Source organism: Saccharomyces kudriavzevii, assembly GCF_947243775.1.
Source record: "Saccharomyces kudriavzevii IFO 1802 strain IFO1802 genome assembly, chromosome: 7".
NCBI lineage: Eukaryota > Fungi > Ascomycota > Saccharomycetes > Saccharomycetales > Saccharomycetaceae > Saccharomyces > Saccharomyces kudriavzevii.
The window spans coordinates 716,765-740,604 of record NC_079278.1 but is presented as its reverse complement, the minus strand read 5'-3'; the positions used below and the strand labels follow the sequence as shown (position 1 = coordinate 740,604).

At 38.8% G+C, this 23,840-nt stretch overlaps 10 protein-coding genes and 1 non-coding gene across 11 annotated transcripts; 3 read left to right on the top strand and 8 right to left on the bottom strand.

Annotated features, from left to right (window-relative positions):
* Positions 1–166: 166 nt before the first annotated feature.
* Positions 167–240, bottom strand: Skdi_7.trna24N. Its single transcript has one exon. It is a non-coding gene; the product is annotated as a tRNA-Asn (tRNA).
* A 318-nt stretch (positions 241–558) lies between these two features.
* On the top strand, positions 559–1,347 carry COG2 (Golgi transport complex subunit COG2; the record flags this gene model as incomplete). Its single annotated transcript, XM_056228133.1, has 1 exon — positions 559–1,347. One exon carries the CDS (start codon positions 559–561, stop codon positions 1,345–1,347), a length of 789 nt encoding a protein of 262 aa, XP_056087885.1.
* Positions 1,348–1,703: 356 nt separating this feature from the next.
* Positions 1,704–3,332, top strand: NUP57 (FG-nucleoporin NUP57; the record flags this gene model as incomplete). The annotated part of the gene is made up of 1 exon (XM_056228132.1): positions 1,704–3,332. The coding sequence occupies one exon, from the start codon at positions 1,704–1,706 to the stop codon at positions 3,330–3,332; it is 1,629 nt and encodes a 542-aa protein (XP_056087884.1).
* Positions 3,333–3,657: 325 nt separating this feature from the next.
* RPS23A (40S ribosomal protein uS12) lies at positions 3,658–4,493 on the bottom strand (the record flags this gene model as incomplete). Its single annotated transcript, XM_056228131.1, has 2 exons — positions 3,658–4,030; positions 4,429–4,493. The coding sequence occupies 2 exons, from the start codon at positions 4,491–4,493 to the stop codon at positions 3,658–3,660; spliced, it is 438 nt and encodes a 145-aa protein (XP_056087883.1).
* Positions 4,494–4,979: 486 nt separating this feature from the next.
* On the top strand, positions 4,980–6,407 carry SKDI07G3640 (uncharacterized protein; the record flags this gene model as incomplete). The annotated part of the gene is made up of 1 exon (XM_056228130.1): positions 4,980–6,407. One exon carries the CDS (start codon positions 4,980–4,982, stop codon positions 6,405–6,407), a length of 1,428 nt encoding a protein of 475 aa, XP_056087882.1.
* A 360-nt stretch (positions 6,408–6,767) lies between these two features.
* SPT6 (chromatin-remodeling histone chaperone SPT6) lies at positions 6,768–11,123 on the bottom strand (the record flags this gene model as incomplete). The annotated part of the gene is made up of 1 exon (XM_056228129.1): positions 6,768–11,123. One exon carries the CDS (start codon positions 11,121–11,123, stop codon positions 6,768–6,770), a length of 4,356 nt encoding a protein of 1,451 aa, XP_056087881.1.
* A 508-nt stretch (positions 11,124–11,631) lies between these two features.
* DAM1 (Dam1p) lies at positions 11,632–12,663 on the bottom strand (the record flags this gene model as incomplete). Its single annotated transcript, XM_056228128.1, has 1 exon — positions 11,632–12,663. The coding sequence occupies one exon, from the start codon at positions 12,661–12,663 to the stop codon at positions 11,632–11,634; it is 1,032 nt and encodes a 343-aa protein (XP_056087880.1).
* Positions 12,664–13,023: 360 nt separating this feature from the next.
* Positions 13,024–14,193, bottom strand: SHY1 (cytochrome oxidase assembly protein SHY1; the record flags this gene model as incomplete). The annotated part of the gene is made up of 1 exon (XM_056228127.1): positions 13,024–14,193. The coding sequence occupies one exon, from the start codon at positions 14,191–14,193 to the stop codon at positions 13,024–13,026; it is 1,170 nt and encodes a 389-aa protein (XP_056087879.1).
* Positions 14,194–14,545: 352 nt separating this feature from the next.
* On the bottom strand, positions 14,546–15,748 carry SKDI07G3600 (uncharacterized protein; the record flags this gene model as incomplete). The annotated part of the gene is made up of 1 exon (XM_056228125.1): positions 14,546–15,748. One exon carries the CDS (start codon positions 15,746–15,748, stop codon positions 14,546–14,548), a length of 1,203 nt encoding a protein of 400 aa, XP_056087878.1.
* Positions 15,749–16,495: 747 nt separating this feature from the next.
* On the bottom strand, positions 16,496–17,854 carry CLD1 (carboxylic ester hydrolase; the record flags this gene model as incomplete). The annotated part of the gene is made up of 1 exon (XM_056228124.1): positions 16,496–17,854. One exon carries the CDS (start codon positions 17,852–17,854, stop codon positions 16,496–16,498), a length of 1,359 nt encoding a protein of 452 aa, XP_056087877.1.
* A 1,421-nt stretch (positions 17,855–19,275) lies between these two features.
* SKDI07G3580 (gag-pol fusion protein) lies at positions 19,276–23,040 on the bottom strand (the record flags this gene model as incomplete). The annotated part of the gene is made up of 1 exon (XM_056228123.1): positions 19,276–23,040. The coding sequence occupies one exon, from the start codon at positions 23,038–23,040 to the stop codon at positions 19,276–19,278; it is 3,765 nt and encodes a 1,254-aa protein (XP_056087876.1).
* Between the last annotated feature and the right edge of the window lie 800 nt (positions 23,041–23,840).

Below are 23,840 nucleotides of genomic sequence, written 5' to 3'. Positions count from 1 at the left end.
GCATAGATGTGCATTGTTTATACGTTACTTAGCATTTTAATGACCCTAATACTAGAATATTATTGTTTACTCCGATTAAAAATATTTCTCAAGAGAAATGATTCAGCTTTCTTTTTAAGACTTTCTCCACCTGCGGCTCTAATGCTGAGAGCAGCAAAAAACAAACCGACCCCAGTGAGGGTTGAACTCACGATCTTGCGATTAACAGTCGCACGCCTTAACCAACTTGGCCATGGAGTCGTTGTATTTACGATATTGACAGACATATATAAAAGCATCAATTTTAAAGCTCACTATTCTTTCCATTCTTCATTGCATGCATTTGTATAAAGCGCCGTAACTCTTGAATGTGTACCAGGTCTTTTATGCAAAAGTGCTAAAAAACCTTTTATGGTGACTGTTTTTCGATTAAATCAAAAGCATTATTTGCCCGAGCACCTGTTTTATTTCATGGAATCTTCAACAGGACAAGAAAATAGAGCTTAACACGAATGCAGTTTTAATTACGAAAAAAAAAGAGATTAGTACTAGATTTTATGATCTTCTATTTTGGCAAACATGGATCTGTTGAATGATGATGAACTAGACTTAGATTTACCTGTAACTGCAGAAATATCTAAGGAGCTGTTTGCAACAGAAATCGAGAAGTATCGTGAATCTCGTAGTAATGGGGCCGATATTGCTGGCTTTGACGTTGACAGATTTTTGATACAGAAAAACTTTCACTATCTTCCCCTTGATTTCCTTATTAGAGATTTATCCAGCCTTTCGCAGAAAATGGTTGAAACACTGTTAGAAGAGATAAGAAATAATTACAACGACTATTTAACTTTCTCCAGTACTTATACGGACGAGGAGAACGAAACATTATTAAATTTAGAGAGGACACAAAGTGACCTCCAGCAATTCATGACTCAGTTGGGTCATTTGATACAGAATGATATCACCAATACACAAGAGATCATAAAGGATGTCTTGGAATACTTGAAGAAATTGGATGAAATTTACGGTTCATTACGCAATCATTCACACCTGACAGAAGCGCTATTACTGGGGAAAAAGCTGAGTATATCTCTTCATGAAATGTGTGGCATAGAACCATTAGAAGAGGAAATATGTTCTGGTTTAATTGAGCAATTGTATGGTTTGGTCACAACGTCACGTCGAATATTGGAATCCTTTGTTGCTTCGAATTCGCCATATACTCATCACTTACGTAATGATTACCAAGACCTTCTGCAAGAATTTCAAATCTCCCTGAAAATTTTGACGGAAAAGTGCCTAGAAGACCCATCAAGCTTCCAAAACCTATCTTTGACTCTAGTCTCCATGATGAAAACCCGGTAATTGTATATTTAGTGGGGGTAATGAATTAAGTATTCTCCGTCTATTTTTGACCGTAACTAGCCTGCATGAGGAAGGACCTCTTGTCATAATTGAGTGAAACGGTAGCTAGAGTATATTTAACCTACATAATCTCTTTTACTTTGCTTAATATCATCATTTTTAACGTACGCAGAATGTATTATTGTCTAGAAAATTTGTCTCTTGGAATGAACAAAGGCAAAGGATCAACTTCAAACTAAATGTTTATCACACCTCATAAAAGGGATTGAAGAATTGAATCAAGGATTCTCCCGGTCGAATTATTACAGAGGCTCTCGTTAATTATATAAGACACACGTTGTTGACCAATTGATTACATGTTTGGTTTCGGTGGTGGTAATAGCGGATTCGGAAATAAACCAGCTGGTTCGACCGGATTTTCGTTTGGACAAAGTAATAGTGCAACCTCTCAGCCTACAAATTCTGGATTTGGCTTTGGAGGTAGCCAGCAAAACAATACGTCTACTGGTGCAAATACAACTGGGGGATTTGGCGTCGATCAAACCACAAATACCTTTGGGGGCAATCAACAGAATAGTGCTGGAGGTGGCCTTTTCGGTAATAAACCTGCTTTTGGTGGCCTGGGAAGCTCAAGTACGAGCGCTTCGGGAACTACAGCTGCTGGAACAGGCTTGTTCGGCCAACAAGCCGCTCAACCCCAGCAACCGACCACCGGCGGTGGATTATTCGGAAACAAACCAACTACCACAGCCGGGGGTCTTTTCGGTAATACAGGTCAGAATAACAACACTACGGGTGGAGGTTTATTTGCTAACAAATTGGGGTCCACTGGACCACTGATGGGCAATAATAATGTGCAAAACACTTCTGCTATGAATGGTGGACTCTTTGGCGCCAAACCTCAAAACACTACACCGGCTACGGGAGGCTTGTTTGGTAGTAAGCCACAAGGTTCGACGGCTGGTGGCAGCTTGTTTGGAAACAACACTCAAAATAGCAATACTCTTGGAGGAAGTGGTCTCTTCGGCCAATCCCAGCAGCCTCAAACAAATACTGCATCTGGATTCGGAAATGCGGTATCCACGCAACCATCTTTCGCTTGGTCCAAACCCCCAGCCGAAACTAATATGCAACAGCAGCAGCAACAATTTCCAGTACCGTTACAACAAACACAAGCGATCGTCCAACAGCAGCAGCAACTTTCTAACTATCCCCAGCAAATCCAGGAGCAAGTGCTCAAATGTAAGGAATCATGGGATCCTAACACAACTAAAACAAAATTGAGAGCGTTTGTGTACAACAAAGTGAATGAAACAGAAGCCATTTTATATACCAAGCCGGGACGAGTACTCCAAGAGGAATGGGACCAAGCAATGGAAAAGAAACCGTCCTCTCAAACAATTCCTATCCAGATATATGGGTTTGAAGGCTTGAATCAACGTAATCAAGTGCAAACTGAAAATGTCGCGCAAGCTAGAATAATTCTGAATCAAATTTTAGAAAAATCCACACAGTTGCAACAAAAGCATGAATTGGACACTGCTTCCAGGATTCTGAAGGCACAATCAAGGAATGTTGAAATCGAGAAAAGGATCTTGAAACTAGGTACACAGTTGACAATTCTGAAAAATAGGGGACTACCATTAGGAATCGCTGAAGAGAAGATGTGGTCACAATTCCAAACTTTACTACAACGCAGTGAAGATCCTGCTGGATTAGGTAAGACCAACGAACTTTGGGCACGTTTAGCTATCCTGAAAGAGCGTGCCAAGAACATTTCCAGCCAATTAGATAGCAAATTAATGGTTTTCAATGAGGATGCTAAAAACCAAGAGAACATGCTTCAAGGCACCAATGAAGAATCCAATGATCGCAACAATAAAATAGTGGAAATTCTGACGAACCAGCAGCGCGGCATAACGTACTTGAACGAAGTTTTGGAAAAGGATGCCGCAATGGTGAAAGAGTATACAAATAAGACGTAATTAGGATGTTTAATTCAGTGAATATATTAATTCATAGGATGGATATGTTACATATATATATAGCATTATTAATCAACATGATATAGGAGCAAAAAAAACCCGGCGAAGCGCAAGGGCCTAGTCAGAGTAATCCCAACAAAATCGAATAAAGTGCAAATTATATTGTTTTTTCTATTGAATTATATATTCTATTGAAGAGAAAATATTGATGTGATTCTCTCCCATTCCTGATGTAAAATTATAAGGAACTTGCTGGGATAGAAGAAATAAGAGATACATTAAAGTACAAAAACAGTGGTACCCTCGAGAAGGAATACTTCTCTGCTTATGATCTTGGCTTTTCCTTCTTTTCCTTCCATAAGGCCAACAAGGAGACACCAGAGACCTTAACGACCTTGAATCTAACACCTGGAATATCACCCTTAGCCTTACCCTTTCTACCGAAACCGGCTAGCAAGACTTCGTCATTTTCGTCGACAAAGTTCAAACAACCATCGTTTGGAACGAAAGCAGTAACTTTCTTACCGTTCTTGATCAATTGAACTCTAACACACTTTCTGATAGCAGAATTAGGTTGTTTGGATTCAATACCTAACTTTTCTAAAACAATACCTTTAGCGTGAGAAGAACCACCGAATGGAGAAGACTTGAAGGCAGTACCCAATAATCTCTTCTTATAGTTGTTTTCGGCCCAACGACTAATTCAAAACATGATTAACATCTGACAAAACATGGTTTCATCAAAAAAAAATCAATAAATTTGTTAGTACTCTGGATTCGAATATCATAGAATTACAATCTGGAAGGTAGGAGTGTTGTCAGCTCATTCAATCTCATCGTTTTCAGTTCCACTAATCCTCGATTGGTAGTATCTTCTCTCAAGATATCAAAATGACTTTCGTTTTCTTTGATGATGTAAAAAAGATCGATTGGCTTCTCGAAAACGAAGAGCTGCCTCTCTGGCCGTTTACCATATGGTTTATTCTCACTATTTCATAGGGCATACCCTCGGGTTGAATGAGAATAAGGACTACCTCCCCCTTCCCTCTTAGTTGTGAAAATCTTTCATCTCAATATTCTCTGTGACTGTACATACTTGTTTCTTCTGTGGACACGCAACTTTCTAGCAGAGTTCAAACCTCTTGGTTTACCTTTACCCATCTTTGTTTATTTCCTGTTGTTCTTGGGATTTTGTCAAAATGGACAATATCGTAACATAATAATTCATAGGTAATAGCCGTTATAACATAGTAAGACTACTGATTGAAAGGTTATAAGACTTCAACAGTATACACCTAGTGCAGAGAACTCAGACGCTGCTGCCCGCCAGCCATTTACCAGAGAAGAACCGTCAATCCCAGAATGCCCTCCGCCTGGTTCTGTCCTATGAATCTCCCTCTAGCTCTGGCCTCTTGGAAAGGCGCTCCTCCAGTAAAGTCATTTGTACTCTTAGTCCGCACAGTACGCTCGCTGGTTTTTTATAACAAAATACTTTTTTCTTTCAACTCACGATGTATGGGTGGAAATAATAGTTATGGGTGGAAATGTAAATGCAGGAAAGAAATCATGCTGCAGTAATGTCAAAAAATAATACCAACTCTCGAACAAGCTAGTGACAGTTAGAAAGGGAAACTAAGGGAGAGTGATATGGGTGACAATTCTGCGTCTAAGCTCTACACTAATTTGTTAATTGCAAACTATCTTAAATATAATGGTCTGGAAGAATCACTGACAGCTTTCATAAAGGAGACAGCACTACCGCTATCTGCTTTGGAAGAGAGCAAAAGGTCGAATACCAATATTGGTGAGGTATCCTTAGAAAGTTTAGAAAGTATTATTGAGGACAGGATTCACTACAGAAAATCATCGTTCAAAGATAGGTTTAAAACTCTTTCAATAAACGATGATTTAGCTCCAATTGACAGTGCAAAATATGGAATCCAGCCGTGGAACCATAATATTAGATTACGCATTAATATCAGTTTGAACAAAGCCTTAATCAAAGATATAATGTTTATTAGCGCAAACTTTACAGGGGATGATAAATATTTACTTTTGTCTTCAGCCACCGGAGACCTGACAATCTACGACGTTCAGAGGGCAACATCAAAGACGTTGAAAATGAAGGAGAAAGTCAAGGGCATTATCAAGTTGTGCGGATCGATTGGTATCTCCAGTTATCAATATGTGTGTCCTATGAATGGGAGTTTCTACTTGCTGGATAAGAAATTTGAACTAATCACCAACGCAGCATGGAAGATTCATGAAAGAATGATTACGCATATAAAGATTTGCGTTTTTACAGAATCCTCTTGGTTAATTATCACTACCGGCATGGATAATTTCTTGAGACTGAGCTTGTTGGAGGTAAAAGATACTAAGCCTCATTTAAAACAGCTTTCTGAAATAAAGTTAGCTTCTAACTGCACGTCCTTGAACGTAATCGCTAACCATGATAACGGTAATGGTCGCAAGAAGTTTTCTGTGTTTCTCACTAGAGCAGAATTTACACATATAGCATGTTTCGCAATTTCAGATGAGAAAAAACTTGTGCATTCATACAATATTGCCTTAAACAATACTGAATTTAGCACGTACGCCTTCAACGTTCGAGATGCGATTGTAGTAGATTTTGTTCATCCCAGTGATGGCGGGGCGATAAAATTAACGCCTAGTACCATGTTAGTAGTAGCCACGTCACATAAACCCTATATGAGGCTGCTTTTAGTAGAAATACCAATGGAGACAGGACATTCGGAGTCGATGGAACCGGATGAAACTCCAAAGACATATTATGACAAGATTTTGAGGAACTTCGCCACAGAAATTAGTCAAGATGATTTTTCGTTACCAATTATCCGTAAATTGAAGTCCTCCAACGGCATACTAGTCGGAAGTGATGTGGGCATTTACAGCATTGATTTGATGAATGGTGATTCTAGACTTTTGAATATTCCCGATGAGGCGAAATCTCTGCGTCATAGAATAAAGTGTATGGACGTTAGTGAAGATCAAATGAAGGTGGTCGCTGGGACATCCAATAAGTCGATTTATATGTTGTATGTTACTGAATAAAACACATCTTAAATTTTGGTTTTTTTTAACGGCCTTTTTCGCTGATAATAGAGAAATGTATCGACCATCTCATGATAATATCCTTTTGAAAAACATGGTTTTTTTTCTCTTGTTTTGGTGAGAAACGTTTCCAAAAATCAGTTCTCAAACTGTCACTATCTAGAACTCTTCGTATTTAATTATTCACCTCCAGTCATTTCCAGTGCCGATTTAGGAGAGTACAAATCAGCCAGAGATAGCTAAATAAAAATACAGTTGAAACGTTCTAGTCTACATACATTATCTAATAATAATAATAATAATAATAATAATAATAATAATAATAATAATAATAATAACAATATTCACTATTATATGCCTTTAATGATAGTTATTCATCCTACTTTTGCTACTGTTGGATTTTAAAAGAGTTTTGAAACCGTTACAAAGTTGAATCACACTTGGATAGTTGTAGTTCACTAAGAAATAACCAGTGTTTGTTAGTTTCACATTCCATGTATACAATTTGCTGTTTGCATTAATCTTGAACATCAAGTAAAACCAACCAGGATTATCGTAGTTCAGGCTGAAGTAATAGACAGATTTGTTTGGATTGACTCTTGAGTAATCTTCAATAAACTTTACCACATCCTTTTTAGTTCCACTTTTGAATTTTTCGCTGGAAGTCATTTCATTTAACAATCTTACTTTGTTCTGTAAGTATTCTACAATAATTTGATCTAAATCATTGTACCTCTGGTTGTCGACAACTAGCACTTTACCTAAAGCCAATGGATTTTCTTTTTCTAATTCTTGAATATCAATGTGTTGAAATAAATCCTTATCCAACTTCCATGTGATAACCAGGTGATCATCACCTCGGCTTGATTGTCTGATGACAAATTCTCCGCGCTCTTTACTCCTCAAATAATCTTCAGCTTGTTTGCCATTGAAGGGAAAATAGTAAGGATGATTGATGACACGATGGGTTCTCTTTGCACGGGCCTCTGCCATCATCAGTTTCCTTTCCTCTTCCGCATCTTCCAACTCCTGTTTCAAGTCCCAAATGGAAGGATCTTTACTGTAACTTATTGGAACATATTGTTGTTTTACATCATGGTCTAATAAGGAAACTTCTGCAGTAATATTAGCATAATCTATATATATCACCTTTGCAGGATAAGTTTTTCCAATTTCGTAAATTTCATTTGCTGGCCTTCTGAATTGTGCGCCTGCGTGACGCTGGGCATTTACCACACATTCAACTTCAGAGTTTGTAGTACAAACTATATCGTTGTGCCAGAATCTTTCTACCCTGACTGGAATAATGCTGCCCTTGAAAAAGGTCTTTTCAGATTCACCGGTTAAACTTTGGAAGATTTCATCACCCTGCAGGGGATGGAAGTCGTTTCTTAATTCTTCGAACCCATCTAATAATTCAAGAACGATTGTATTCAAATTATTGAGTTTCCTTAACCCTGTGTTTTTTTCAAGTTCTTCGGCATACGATTCTAAATTTAATGATTCTAGCTTAGCTCTACGATCTGGGTCTTCTCTTAGCAATTCAATAAACTCACTCATTGTTCCTTGCTCCTCTTTCTCGGCGATAGTATCAGGATCATATTCCAAAGCATCTGCGGCAACCTTAGTGGCCAAATGATAGTCTTCTGGATGAATCCTTGTGCTGTCTAATTGATCATGCTCCAAATCTTCGTATTTTTGTCTCTTTTCATTCCACGAAATGTAGAGGAAACCAGCAGAATTCATGAAAATGGTTTTGTGAAGGATGTTATGAGTAATTAACTGCTGGCGAGCTAATAATGGTTCATTTAACCTTTGAAGTGATTGTAAAAAATCAATAGCTTTACGTTTGCCAAAACCAGAGATGTACTTAAGCGCGCTAGCATAGTAATTATTATCAGTAGCCCTGTTAACTTCGACACTTACCAAGTTGACAATGTCAACAAACGCTGTTTCAAGAGCCCAAGTTAGCTGCTCCGAGGATAATAGGTTTTGATGTGGGTGAATTGACAACGATTTCACTTCTTCGCTTGACAAATTGGCGTATTCTAACAAAGGGGAATGCATGTAACGTGCTAAGGAAATACAGTATTTAACTAGAGGTGGTTTGTTTGGAAATTCTTGAGCGGCTCTCTCCGAATTTTGGTAGCGGATAGCCACCTCATCCTCAACGTAAATAATCGGAATAGTATGTCCCCTACTGTCAACAATTTGCTTCTTATGTAAGACCTCTTGTAATTTTTTGTAAAACTTTTGTGTCTTTGGGTTAGGACCATTGATACCTATGGCATTTGGTTGACAACTTTGAATAATATTATCCAAGGTATCTTCAAATTTTTCAGGATTCATTTTATCAAATGGATTATCAACGATCTTGTAATCCCTTACGAAATCACCCTTTCTATTGACGTAGACAGCAATAATAGCGTCAGCTCCAAACCTACCCTGACCACAAGTTAGAGTCAAGATTTTTGGGATTTTTGGTTCTCTGACGTTAGGAATAAATGGCGCTTGGTCTAATTTTGTCATGAACTTGTGGCGAACAGTTTTGGCGACCAGTTTTTGACAGTTTTTCGTCAAATTGTCTTTAACTTCTTGAGAAATATCTTGGAAAATTTTATCCATTGCTTGGTTGAAAGCCAGTTTACGGAAATTGTTCCATTCGACCGCAATGTCCGAGGTGTTGGTGGTTTCAAGTGCAATTTGAAACAAATGTTCTATGTACTGAGCTTGAGACGACATGTGCAATTTAACACTCAGCAGATTCAAGGACTCTGCCTCGATCATTCTTAGAAAAACATCTGGATCCCTTCGAAAGTGCATTGGAGTTCTATTAATAGCATATTTTATGTCTTCATATAAAGATCCTTTTTGAATTTCTTTCTTACCTTTAGCAGTCAACACAACGTCAGCCAAATAATATTTAGAAAAATCGGATCTAACCTTCTCCCTTATCTTGGTATTCTTAGATAGTTCCAAAGAATAATATTTTTGTACTGTATCAATTGCTAGTTTAGTATTAGAGGTAAATACTTGCAAATCACCGCTGTTCGCATTTAATATAGATTCAATCACTTCTACCGGTTTGAAACTTGGGTGATCTACAGGAGGGTGAATTTGATGTTGAGAGCTGATATTTTCACCGACATCCCCTGCAGATATACCAATGTCATTCACCGCCTGGTAAAGGGGGCTAGCTTTGAACTTTTCATAACTAGAATTTTTCAAATGCTTTTTCCCAGTCTTACCAGTGTGATTTATGTACATCTCATTGATTTCATTGGCATACTTGAATTCCAGGTAATCATATATATCTTGTAGAGAATTCAATTCAGCAATGGATGCAGTATTCTGATTCTTAAAGTATTCACTGACGATCGGATCATCAACGTGTAACTCTTCATAAAATCTCTTCACGTAATCCTTTTTGTTCACAAGACTATGAAATTCAATATCGAGGCTGACAATTTCCCAAAGGTCATCTTCAGTTAAGAGGAATCCGTCCTTTTCTCTTGAAGAAATGTAGTTACGACGATAAGCATAAATAAAAGGAACTTCTAAGTTTTCTTTGGTGATAAATTTGATTGCATTTCCAATCGCCTCTTTGAATTCAGTAAGATCATAGTTGGCCTCGAAATTTTTGTCCACTGAAATTTTTTCCGCTATCCAATTTCTTTCCAATTCTTGATCTTCGGATGACATGTTTCCGTAATCTGTAATACCTGCCCTTAATTCTTGGTATCTTTCTGGAATATCTGTCTTTCTAATCTTCATGTCTCCTTCAGTCATTAAGTTCTTTTTCAAATCTTCCAAATCGTAAATATCTTGTAAAGAAATCTTCTTCTTTGTACTCTTTATGGTACCGGTTTCTTCATCAATCTCTTCTTCTTCAGGTTCATTGTTCTCGTTACCATTTTCTAGCTCTTCATTTTCAATTTCTAAAGCCCAGTCATAGTCGTGACCATCACCGAATATGTCGTACATTTCGTCGATTTTATCAGATGATAAACCTGTGATCTGCGCAGGTTGCTTAGTGGCTTGTTCTCTTAAAAGTTTCTTTTCTTGAATTCTCCTTTGTCTGGTTTCGTCATCTTCATCAGAAAATTCATCATCTTCAATGAAGTCATCCAATTCGTCCAGGATTCCACCTTTATCGGCCGTCCTGTCCCTATTTTCATGACCTTCTTCATCGCGTCCATATTCATTATTTCTGCCTTTACGCAAAACGGCTTCCTCTTCTTCGTCATCCTCAGAAAAGAAATCTTCCAATTTGGACGTAGAATCTTGCCTGGAATCGGCGACATTTTCACCTTCTGATTCGGCCGTATTTCCTTCATCTGCCACTCTCTTTAATCTCTTGAACTTCCCAGAAGAGGAGCTTGCCTTGGTACGTTCAACACCAGCATTTTCCATTAATAGATCCAAATCGTCTTCGGAGAGTCGATCATCTTCCTCTCTTTCTCTTCTCTTATGCTTTCTTCTTTTTTTGGAAATGCTCGTTCCTGAGTCTTCATTTTCATCATCATCATTAACAATGAAGCCCTCTTGCACTTTCCTTGCCTCATCCTCATCTTCGTCAATGTCCTCATCCTCCTCAGAAGAGTCAAAAACATCTTCACCTTCTTCTTCATCACTAGGTGCCTTAGTCTCGTCATTGTCATTTATTATTTCTTCTTCGTCCCTTGGGACCAGCTTTAAATCTCCCGTCTTTTCCATAAAAGGCTGGTTTGTGTCTTTATTTAAAGATCCTAGGCAGTTGGTGACCTGTTTGTCTGGTTGTTTTTCGATATGCGGTTCAATAATTCTCTTCCTCCTTTGGTTCTTAATGTCGTCCAGTTTCTTGCCAGTTTGGTTTGGCATACATAACAAGAAAAAAAAGATGAATAATATAAGCAAATCGTTACCCGGTTGTCTTCCGAGAAATTCAAAAATGCCAAATAAGAAAATATTAATGAAGTTTTATGAATCACTTGAAGCTTGGATGATAGTTTAGAAATGGCATTAGTCACTCTAACTGGTTTCTAACCTATATAAAATATCACGGTCTTGTCCAGATCCTGGCTGCGCCCATATTGGATGGATGTGTGTCGATTTCCTCTTCCTTGTAACAGAAAAGGGCAGTCTGTTTGCCAACTGTTTGCCAACTGCTTGCCTATCGGCAAACCATGCATTCCGTTGCGTTCTTTTTGCAAAACGGGCTGTTCCTTTGGTTGACTGAGCACACTCACCTGAAAGGTGGTCTTGTACTCATTTTTTTCTCTCCTTTGTTTGCAACTGAGTGTCTATTTTCTGTAGAAGTCCTTTCAGTATGTCCAGTGAACATGGAGTGCCTTTTCTTTGCCATGGGCCCATCGACTATCCTAGCAGCACCGCTTCCTAGCGATATTCGATTATTTGAATGCAAATCCCCTAGATTAACAACATTACCGTTTTCGATAGGCAAATCAGCACCAGAGGCAATACTATTTCTAATTGTGTGTAAAATCGATTTTCTCCTTAATTTGCTATTGTTATTGTTATTCGAACGAGCGTTTTTACCCACGTACCCTTGTGACGATTTGGAGATCCCCATATTCGTTGGATTTAGCACAAAAGAGGCTTCACTGCTGGTATCGTCGTCATAATCTTCGTCATTCTCTGTATGTGGATTGTTAGCAGTCTTGGTGGACTTCCTTTTGTCTTTGTTCTCGTATGGCCTATATTTTCTTACTTGTGAGGAAGGAAATAGCGGCTGGCTAAACTGTTTGTTTTGGGGTCCCTTGCCCGAGCTATTTTCATCTGGTTCATCTTTTCTTCTTGAAATCCCACGCTCTATATTAGATACTTCTCTCAACAAACTATTTTTCTCATCTTCCAACAGCTTCAATTGTTTGATAGCCATCAGGTCGTCCTGAATATCATGAGGCGCTTGCGAAAATTCGACACACCATGAATTACTCATGATACCATATAACAATGATCCTAGTGATTCATTCAGGTCAGCCAAACTTTCGTGAATAAAGTTCAAATGCGTAAAATTTGAATCTAAAGTGATAATTGAATCACTTAATTCTCTGATCTTCGGTAGCAGAACCTGCTGTATAGCATTTTCACTACTTTCACCAACTGAAGTTGCTAGTCCTTCCTGACCAGTAAATTTTGCCATGGATGAGGATTCACCCATAGATGACCTTCTGGAAGTTGGAGCGCTACCAATCGATAGACGATATTCCGTTGCCGACCTCGCGGTCCCTAATTTGGCTTTATCTTTGCTCATAAGTGGAAATAGCTCCAGGATGTCCTTTTAATTGTATTCTTGCACAGTCGTTAAGCATATGCACCCCGTATGTAAGGGACAATGGAACGCGTTTGTCTCAAATAGATCTATGTATTGATAAAACACGTTTGTTTTGACTTTTATTCATCGATTTTCTCCGGGCAACGCGGCATCACAACGGTTAATGGTATATACGATATATAGATGGAAAGGCGCTAAGTACAAGTTTTAGGTTAAAAAAGTCTCTCTTGACCCATTATAGCAATACCTGCCCGCTATACGATGATACAGCGAATGGGATGTCTTCTGGAGCCACGTGCTACTCGCAGGATTTTAAAACGCACGCAGTAATGTTGCGATTCACATATATTTCTTTGTATGCTTTAGTTTTTCCTTGATGAGTTGGTCTTGAGACACAACACCTCCCTTTTTGGTCTTTCTAAGAGCTACAACAAGAAATAATGTACTCAGAAGGGACAGGCCATACCATGTTACCAGGTACTGCAGATGGTTATTTTTTAAGTCAATCGTGGGCTTTCTGCCTATAGGTACACCTGCTTTAATAAACTGCCATTCATTGAACTCAATTGTTTGGTCAGTTGGACTTGCCCTCCTAACATCAGGCCCCAAAACACTATTAGCAATACGTTGCGTTTGATTCTCAGTAACTGTGGGTTCGCGTTTCCAAAAATTCCAGAAGCTAGGAGTCGGCTGATTTGGTGAAGTCATCTTCGTTAGATGTTGCTCGCCTACCGGATGATCCTTCATGTCGTACAAGGCTTGAAATTGAATAGGTGTACATCCGGATGATTTCGCCATGTCGTAAATGTCCGGTACCTGCCATAATCTAGAATTTGCATCCTTTTTTGCCCATTGCAATGATCCTCTTTTCTTTGGCGGTCTCACTAAACAGACAACTTTTAAGTGATTTCCTTCAGGCAACGATAAATGATGAAGATTTCTTGAGTCAGGAGCTACCTTTTCTTCACTAATCCACCCTCTTTCTATAAGCATCTTTTCACCTGTATCGTCCCTAACGAATGGTGTGAACAAGAAGTACCCCTTCTCACCATTCTTCTTTCTCGGACCAACAAACATCTCTTCATTGTGAAGAAAATGTCCGGAAAGTATGACTTTACGGTATTCCCAATCTTCGCACATGTCGGGCGTAAAAGTCTTAGGAAGCAGTATTGGCTCATAAGTCAATCTACTCTCACATGCTGCGATCAACTTAGTTTTCCATTTCAATCTTCTCATTTGCCAAGTTCCTAAATAGAATGATATTATAGGCATTGCAAACATTAGCCCTAGCACAATCTTTTTACCGAACGAACCTTTTCTTTTAGAATCGTCATTCGGGCTCTTTCCTGACTTGATTGGTTTCCAGTCTATAGTTGACGTTATTATGCCTCTATACTGTTGATATCTGGAAGTGGAGAGGTATGTCGACTTAGCAATGACATCTCTAATGGGAACTGATGATATGTTTAATATTAACCGGCCTGTACGCCCAGCTCCTAGTGGAGACATTGCTTTACCTTTACGTGAATTCAAAATATAGGTAGCAAACCAAATAATGCTACAACTGCCCTCTATTTTCTATTGTTTGATTAAATTAGAGGTGAAATATCCTCTAGCATTGCATAATAATTAATCCCTTAAATATATTCGGCTACATCAATGCGAGTTGGAAAGAAAATCAAAAGGAACTTAGCCGTATCCGTATATGATAAGCAAGAAATTTTGAAAGAAAGTACAGCAAAGGATGTTGGGTCTATGGTCGTACATAGTAGTATATATGCCTCTTAGAGGGGAAACAGTTACACATCTCAGTAGCAGATTTCTGTGTTTTTTCGGCGTATAACGAAATCCTACAGTTCGCTTAAAACCAACAGAATTTAGCATTATTGTCCCAAATAACCTCTTCAGCTGTGTAACCCTTGGGAGGTCTGACGGCACTGATAGAACTGTTCTCTGAAAAAACCTTAGACTCACTTTCCATCTTCGTCAGTAATTGGAACAGCCGCGGATACTGTTTGATAGGAATTTCTTCATCCCAAAATTCTAATTCATGTAACCCATGAATCTTTGTTTCCTCTATAGCTTTCTTTAGCAACTTTTTTAGTTTCAATTCTTTTCTTTGAAGGGACTCCTCAGGTATATAAATCTTGACGATAATCAAAGAGTCACCATTCCAATTGTGGTGCCATATGATGTGGCTGTTATCACTTGAAGCAAATCCGAAAGATAGATTTTCTTGGGTTTCTCTTCCTGACTTCTTCATAATAAAAATATCGCGATACTGGAACCACTTGAAGATGTCAAAATCTGGTGCAACAGTAAATATGAACTTCTCTGGGTTTTTGTCGTGTAAGCTTAGTAAACTTTTTTTAAACTGCACCTCGTGCAATTCTACTAGATCTCCATAATCATCGAATCCCAAATACTTTCCACCCTTGTCATTCTCTTCTCGGCAATAACTTTCAAGAAGTTCATCTAATTTGGTAAGACGATGCAAAGGGACGTGCATACTCTTGTACCCCAAGGCGGAATAATACTCTCCAACTTCGCTGTAAAGATTAATGATCAAGTTTTTCAATTCTAAGACGTCCTCAGCCTTATCACGAATATTGTCATAGAAATCGTTCAGTTTTGTAATCATACTCCTAGCATAGCCTTTGCCGCGATGGTTTTCAGAGGTAAAAACGCCTCCAATGCATACAATCAAAGCTGGTTCAACTTTCTCGTTAGAAGTCGGGTGGACGCAATATCCGATTCTGTTTAATGTTTCACAACTGGAAACTACTTGACTGAACTTTCCATCGTCCGGTAAAGATCGGTCCTTTAAAACAAAGTACTTCTGTCCAAACCATTGATAACTTCTTGGATATCTTATCATTGTCTCATTTGATTTGTCCCTCTGAGAAATTTCCGACGACCCCAACATTTTCTCTCTTTCAGCATACTCCAACACTGTGAGAAGACCTTTCCAGGTTTTTGCATTAGCCAGATGTGTCCATCTTTTTAATTCAGGATCGTTGTAGCATTCAAGCACTAACCTATCCTCATGTGACGAGCCTGTCATTTTCTGGGCGGCTTTATAGATAAATATAAGTATGTACACAACAATAGAGTGGTGAAACAAAAATTTAGATTGAATAAGAAGTTGTTAGGCCCTGAAATCTATTTTTCTAATGGTTTATTTGGATTTTCTTCAGGTATTTTTATGTTCTAAGCGAAGGCAAAAGTTCGATAAAGCATATTATCGCAGAGCCATACCATCAAACCCGTACAATTTCTGGCATTAATAGAATTACCAACTAAAGCATTTCAAGAAAAAAACGTAGAAATTCTTGTAATCTTGCTATACAAAGGGCCTACATTGTTTATAAAATGGAGTGCCACAAAAAAGTCACGACAGAGTTGTGCATTAAAGAAATTCCTACTTGTAATAAGAGTAGAAATTCTTCTCCTTGTTGATCTGTATATATATCATGTTATCGAAAGTATTGCTTTTCTTCAAAGTTACCTATCTCAATATAGCACACTGCGCACAAAATATAAACAAATTCGAAAGAAAATAATCATTCCTAGAGCCCAGTTCCTCTGTTAAGCGGTGTTCTTTTCAATGCACTGGTACTCAAAAAGAGCTCATCAATTTCTTTGATGCAATCTTTCAAGTCAAAAAGTATCCAACTATTTTTGTAGTACAAAAAATAATGATAAACAACACGCAAGCATGTTTTATTGGGTGAAAAAGAAAGAAAAAAATAGTCGTAAGAAATTGCTAGGAAAATCTCTGCTATATTATGCAAGTGCTTGAAAATTTCTTTCATTTCACGTTTTGCATTTCTTTCACAAGAATTTTATTAAAGAAAGTATAATTATCCAGATACAGATGATGCCCTGCATGAGGAACAATGAAAACATTACTTTTTTGTCCCAACTTCTCGTTCAGGTATTTGGAGACTCTAAGTCCACCATCGACATCCATCCAGTCGTCATTGCCATAAAGCCAGACCCACTCATAATTGCTATTTTTCAAAACTTTTGAGTTTTCGCCATTAAACAATTGTTCTTCCAGGGGCAATCTCGGTTCACCACCGCATCTCAGGGCGAAACTTAGTAAGTATTCACCTGAGCCACGCTTGTTGAAAATAGAATAAGCATATCTATGTAAAGCTTCAAACCGTCTCGACTGTCCTGGGTCACCATTTAATATATGTTTGAAACGCCGATATGACCATCCACTTGTAATTTTGGAACCTAACTGGCGAGCATTCCTTACCAGTGTGAAAGGCGAAATATTCCTATCCCAAAGTTTGACATACCACCAAGGAGGCGGTTTCCATTTTCCAACCTCTGCGGTAGTATTATCGAAATCTCTATTAGATACACCTGCCGGGGAACAGAGAACCAATTTTTTAAATGATGGAGACTCCTTATATTTCTGCAAGTATAATGCCATCAAATAAGATCCCAAAGAATGCGCCACAACAATATTTTTGTCAGGTTTATGCAAAAGATTTCTTTTATTGAACCATGTGTGGATCCTTTCGTGAAACCAATCTTGAACGGTGTGAAGGTTGTCTTTTGGATACTCGAACGGAAACTTGGGTCTTGAAGAAAAACCATACCCGGGCAAGTCAATAGCATGTATACACCATTCGTTATCCAGTAGAGGGATATCCTCAAGATTTTTGATGAAAAAACCCAATCCAGCTCCGTATCCATGAATAAAGACTAGGTGCTTTAATTCAGTCTCGGGTACTGAAGGCTTCTGAGGATATATACAAAATTCATTAATATAGTTACCATCATCGTCAACAACAGTCTTAATAAGCTTTGATTTTTTGTATTTTGATGGATTCGGATAAAATGGCAACGTCTCTAATAGCTCAGTTTGAAAGACATCCTCGTTTTTAGTGAAATCTCGAAAATCTTTGACAGAATCTTCTAGAGGGCGAGGAAACAGACCAGGTACTTTGTAGATAATCTCCCTCAGTGGGATTGCAGTCGGTGCCGACGGTGTTCTTAATATTCGTTCCTCTGTGCCGTCTCTTTCGGGACTTTCATCGGATTCCGATCGTGTAATCGATGAGTTAGCTCCGGTCAAAAGTTGAAGTCCTTTCAAGGGCCTTCCTATTATTGAACTCAGAGTCGACTTAAACGTTAAAAAGCGAACTTTCATTGATTGGCAGTTCTTGCTAGCAGACGTTTGCTGTCGCTGTTACCAGTGTTTAAGCGGTTGCTCCAGCACCTTCTTAAATACTTAATGCTTATATGAATGTGTCAGCCTCACCCCCCAGGATATCTCGGGGATTATTCTTCTACTAATGAACGGCAGAAACAAAAAAAGAAAGAAAAAAAAAATACTTTTACAAATGAATGCGCATATCGGTATTGATGCTCCTACAAGAAACGATTTAGAGAGACAAGAGTAGTTGAGAACCTTCTGGTAGCTTTTGAGGTCCCATTTTTTGATAAAGGCAGTGATAAATAATATGAGGTACGGGAAGAGATACATTACCAACAAGAATCAACCTAAGTAAACAAACCCGCTGATTACAAATATTCACACTATTAATATTCTGCAAAATTGTTGGAAGAAAAAAAGTATTCATTCATATTTTTGATGGTTGTGTTGTGGCTGGAAAGCGCATCGTGATGGATTCAATAAGCCCGTGATAAAAGAAGCAGGCGGGAGACTTAGTATCAAGATATTGGCGTATGATTTATTTAAACCAAAGATGATTATAATGACCATTAAAATCTTGTGACATTTGTTGGGATTCCATTTTTGATAAGGTTAATAATATTATGTATATAGGATATACTAGAAGTTCTCCTCATGGATTTAGGAATCCACGAAAGGGAATCAACACTTTTACATAATCTTATTCTTATTTCTTCCTTCATTTTATACGTCGTTATTCATTGATCCTATTGCATTATCAATCCTTGCACTTCAGCTTCCACTAAATTTGATGACTGTTCTGAATCTTATTTCACTGGTCTGATAATTTTCGTCATCTTCTTAACACCGTATATGATAATCTTCTAGCTACGTGATTGAATGTATTAATCAGCTGTACTAGTAATTAATGGATAGTCGATTATTGTTCCAACAGATTACTACTGACATGGCACTGATGGCGAAGAATCTGGGTTAGAAGATCTCTCTTAAATATCATAGTTTCAAAGAAAACTCTCTAGGACACTGTTGAACCTGTTAAGAAATTTGTGCCTCTAAGAAAATTCACTCATAAACTAAATCCCTTTTCCGATAACTATCTGTTGTATTACGGGCTCGAGTAATACCGGATGTCTTGACAATCCTAAATTCGTTTAGGAGAGTAACTTGTTGTCAGACTTATTATTAACGTGATTCACAGAATGTTACTTATCCTATATAATCTATATAAGATCTGAATCTAACTAAAGGGTGGAAGCGCGGAATCTCGGATCTAAACTAATTGTTCAGGTATTTATACGTTTGGTTGGTTTGGTTCATCTTAGGCAAGTAGGCTGCCTAGTATACTCAATCTTGTCTGTTTTGGAACTATTGTTTGGTACGTGTTTCATACATGTTTTATGTCTAGGTTGATAAATCTAGTAATGCTGAGGTATCTCATTTTGAGATACAACATCTTCCTCTCTCTCGGAGTTGTCTTGAGTCTCGTACAATTGTCTAAAATTGGCTAATATTGACTTTCGTATTTCCTCTGGGATTTGGTAGAATTCAGCTTCTGAATATTCTACTGAGATTGTCGGGTCCACATCCTGCATACGACATAAGTATGTTTTGTGTGTGGTATCTATCCCTATAACTGCAATGACTTCATTGGCTCTGTTGATTCTTTCAACGGAACTGATTGGTTTATTCTTTGGATATGCGTCGGGTCGGTATACAAATTTCTTTAAGTATTGTACGTTAATAACTCTATGTTTTCTCTTGTGTGAATCCAAGTCGAGTTCGTAAGCGTTATCATTTATTTTCTTGACAACTCGAAATGGTCCAACATATATAGGTTGTACCTTCATATATGCTCCTTTCTTGAAATATGCATCTCTATGCACTAGTACGTGATCTCCTATGTTCAATAACAAAGTTTTACGTCTTTGGTTGTTATTAGTTTCCATTTCAATCTGAGCAGACTCTAGTCGTTCTTTTGTTTGGATCGTAATAGCTTTGAGGTGTCGGGCCAGTTCTACGGCGGTAAAACTTCTTGCATTGATTTCGCAATCCGTTTTAATGGTAGGTGCATTGGGAGTATATCCTAAATCAATTTCGAATGGTGACTTTCCAAGTGTTCTGGTCGGTGTGGAGTTATAGACAAATTCAATTTGTGGTAAGTAGGTGTGCCAGTTCCGGGTATTGGTGGAGGCATAAGCTCTTAGCAATCGGTTCAATGTTTGAATCGTTCTTTCGGATTGTCCATCTGTTTGGGGGTGGTTTGCAGAAGACATTGTCGATTTTATCCCTAATCTTTTTGTAAGTTCTTGATATTTTTCTGCGGTTATACGGATGTCTCTATCACTGGTTATTGTTTTCGGGAAACCATGATATGAAAAGATATAGCGGAATAGCGTATTTATTAGCTGTGATGCGTCTGCTGTTTTTCTTGTAGCTATGAAGTGAGCGCGTTTCGAGAAGCGGTCGACAACAACGAGGATCATATTCAAATCGTTTGTTGTTAAGGGTAGTCCAGTCACAAAATCCATTGATATATTAAGCCATCTTCCTTCTGCTACGGGAAGCGGTTGCAATAGTCCTTGTGAACGTGGTCGATGTGATTTTGTGAGTTGACATTGTACGCAGGTACGGATGTATTGTGTAATTGAATGTTGCAATTTCGGCCAGTAATAAATTGGAGCAATCTTTCCAAATGTTACAGTTACACCAAAATGGCCTCCGAATAAAGTATGATCGTGATACAGTTTTATGACTTCGTTCTGTTGTTTTACCGGGACTACTAATCGGTCTCGATAGTAGATTATTTCGTCTACGATGGAGTAGTTCTTACGGAAGGTCTCGGATAATTGAAATTTCTTTCGGTAGCTATGGAAGGCTGACATATCCTCCGGTTTGACATTGTGTTGCGTCAGTTCATTCAGATGAATTAACGTAGCACTACACAATGGGTCTGATTTATATTCAGTTTTCCAGCTTTCTGGGTTGATAGGATCGGGTGTTTCTGGAAATGTGGTGTATACGGCACGGGATATGGCATCGGCAACGACATTCTTGGGTCCTGCTAGGTATTCTAAGGTAAATTCATAGGTGGCTAGGTCGTCTAACCATCGTTGTACGCGTCGTGCGGGTTCGTTTTTATTCTGTAGTGACAGTAAGCTGATGTGGTCTGTTCTCAATGTAAAATGCTTACCGTGAAGCATATATCGGAAGTGGTGGAGTGCTTTAATAATTCCAAGTAGTTCTAATTCGCCTGCGGGATAATTCTTCTGAGCGCCTTCTAAGGTCTTAGAGAAATAACCGACGACACCAATAAGTTTGTTTTTTGTATTGATTTCTTCTAGAACAGCACCAATACCATCTTTTGAGGCGTCTGTGGTTAATCGGTAAGTTGCTTTGCTATCGAATGGTATCAAAACAGGGGAACTACATAGGGCGGTTTTCAGCTTCTCGATTGCTTTGTCTTGTTCTTCTGTCCATTGACTTTTGTCACAAATAAACAGTTGAATGGGTTGTGCTATCTTAGAACATTCTGGAATGAATCGTCTGTAGTAATTAATCATTCCTAAAAATCGTTGTGCTTGTTTTACTGTTTTCGGGGTCGGGAAGTCTCGGATTGCTGCACATTTGTGTTGCAGTGGGGCTATTCTCTGGATTCCAATACTATAGCCTAGGAATTCAATTTGTTTTGATGCAAACTTGCATTTTTTCTTTTTGACAATAAGATTTTCCTTCTTAAGTCTTTCAAGAACTGTGTCTAAATGTTTCCAGTGTTCTTCTTGGGATTCAGAGAAGATTAATATGTCATCAAGGTAGACATTGACAAATCTCAAGTCTCTGAAAATGTCGGCCATGTATCTTGCAAAGGTGCTAGGTGCATTGACTAGACCAAATGGCATGACAGTGTATTCATATTTACCGGACGGGGTGACAAAAGCGGTTTTGTAGCGGTCTTTTGGTTCCATTGGAATCTGGTGATAACCACTGTGCAAATCTAGCGTGGTGAATATTTGGGCATTCCCAATACGGCTTAATAGGTTGTCGATTCTGGGTAATGGGAATGGGTCGGAGATGGTAATCTTGTTCAGGGCACGGTAGTCAACGCAAAGTCTGAACGTACCATCTTTCTTCGGGACGAGGACAACGGGGGAACTGCATGGAGATTTCGAGGGGACAATGAATCTGTTGTCGAGCAGTTCTTGAACGATCTTGTTGATTATTCGTTCGTTCTTTTCGGTGACGTGATATGGTTGTAGTCGAGGTAGTCGTGCATCAGGTTTAATTTCAATGTCGTGTTTTACGGGAGCGTTGTCGATGTTCATACATCTTGCTGGGAGATCATTACGTATAATCTCTGTATACTTCTGTTGTAACCAAGCCGGCAACGTGGAAAATGGTTCCTTATCGCTGTGATCAATAGCTTTAGGTTCGACGTTATGGATGGTTGAAACAACGTTGAAGTATCTTTCATCCTCTTCTAGGATCATCGCTTCTTCAGGTATCTGGAATTGTGCAAATGTATTGTGAATACTACCTGGATTGTCAAGTGTTGTAAGCGGGTCAGTTGCGTCAGGAATAGTGGGGGCAAAAGACAGGGTGTTAGTTCTGGAGTCGCCACGATTACCAGCGGATTTCAGGTCAGTTGCGTCAGGAATGGTGGGGGCAAAAGACAGATTATTGTTTCGGGGTTTACCACGGTTACCAGCGGAGTTCAGGTCGGTTGCTTCAGGAGTAGTGGGGGCAAAGGACAGTGTCTTGGTTCTGGAGTTACCACGATTACCAGCGCATTTAACTTTCACATAGTTAATGTTTTCGGGATGATAAGCCTTGGGCTTCTGGGCGGAAGTACACTGCTTAGTGTTCAGGATTGTGTACAGGAGTTTCGGGTAGCGGCGTAGAATTGGATTTCCGATTAGGAGTTGGTAGTCCATTTTATCGAGTACATACGCGGCTACATTGAATTGCAGATTGTCGACTGTAAGGTCGAGCGTAACTGCTTCTGAGGTCGTGGCAGATTCGGTAGATATGAATCCTCTAAAGCGGAGCGGCGGAGTATCGTGGATTGGCAGATTCAGGAGTTTTACGGTATCTCTTTGGATAAATGATGTGGGTGATCCACTATCAAACAGGGTTCTTATTTTCGTGTTTTTTATTTTTATGTATTTTTCGGCAGTTTTGTCCATTTCAGGTATGGCGATATAATGTACAATAGGTTGAGATGTGATAGAAAATTTCGTGTGGTCTTTCGACTCAGGGTCAGGATCGGCTAGAACTCGCATTACGAGCTCTACATTCGTTCAGGCGGTGTCCTTCTTTCTTACAATAAAAACAGAGACGGTTCTTTACACACTCTTCTCTAGATGGATTATTGCTTCTCCTGTTGTGATAAGTCGCGGTCGGTTTATTGTATGATCTTCTTGTCCGAACTGCGTGGACGTGTCTCTTCTGGGTTAACGAGTTATCTTCTGGGTCACTGTCGTTGTCATCCTCTTCTTGTAAACGAGTTGTGGCTGCGATTATAGTATCTCCATCGGCGTCTAGCTCGAATTCTGGGAAGAATCTCTCAGTTAGTGCGGTTGTTTGGTAAGCCTCCTCCATGGCTCCTCTTAACGTTTTTGGTTTGTGCATTCTAACTATATTGTAGGTTTCCTTTGTCAGTAAGCGGGTATATGTCATAATAGCTGCTTTTTCGGTCATAAAGTCTGGTGGCATTCTGTCCCAAATCATTTTGAATTGTTTGTTAAGACGTTCGATACCAAATTTTGCTTCAGACAGTTGATTAATCGTGTTGAAGATTTTGTTGATGTCTGGTGGCTTATAGAAATGCTGGTACAGTCCTTGAATGAAAGTGTCGAACGTTATTTCGAGTATGCCTTGCTCTTGGACAAAATCATTAGCCCATTGAGCAGCAGGGTTCAGTAAGTGTTTTCTACAATAGACAATACGACTGGCTTCGTTGGGCCAGGGAATCATAGACATGTTT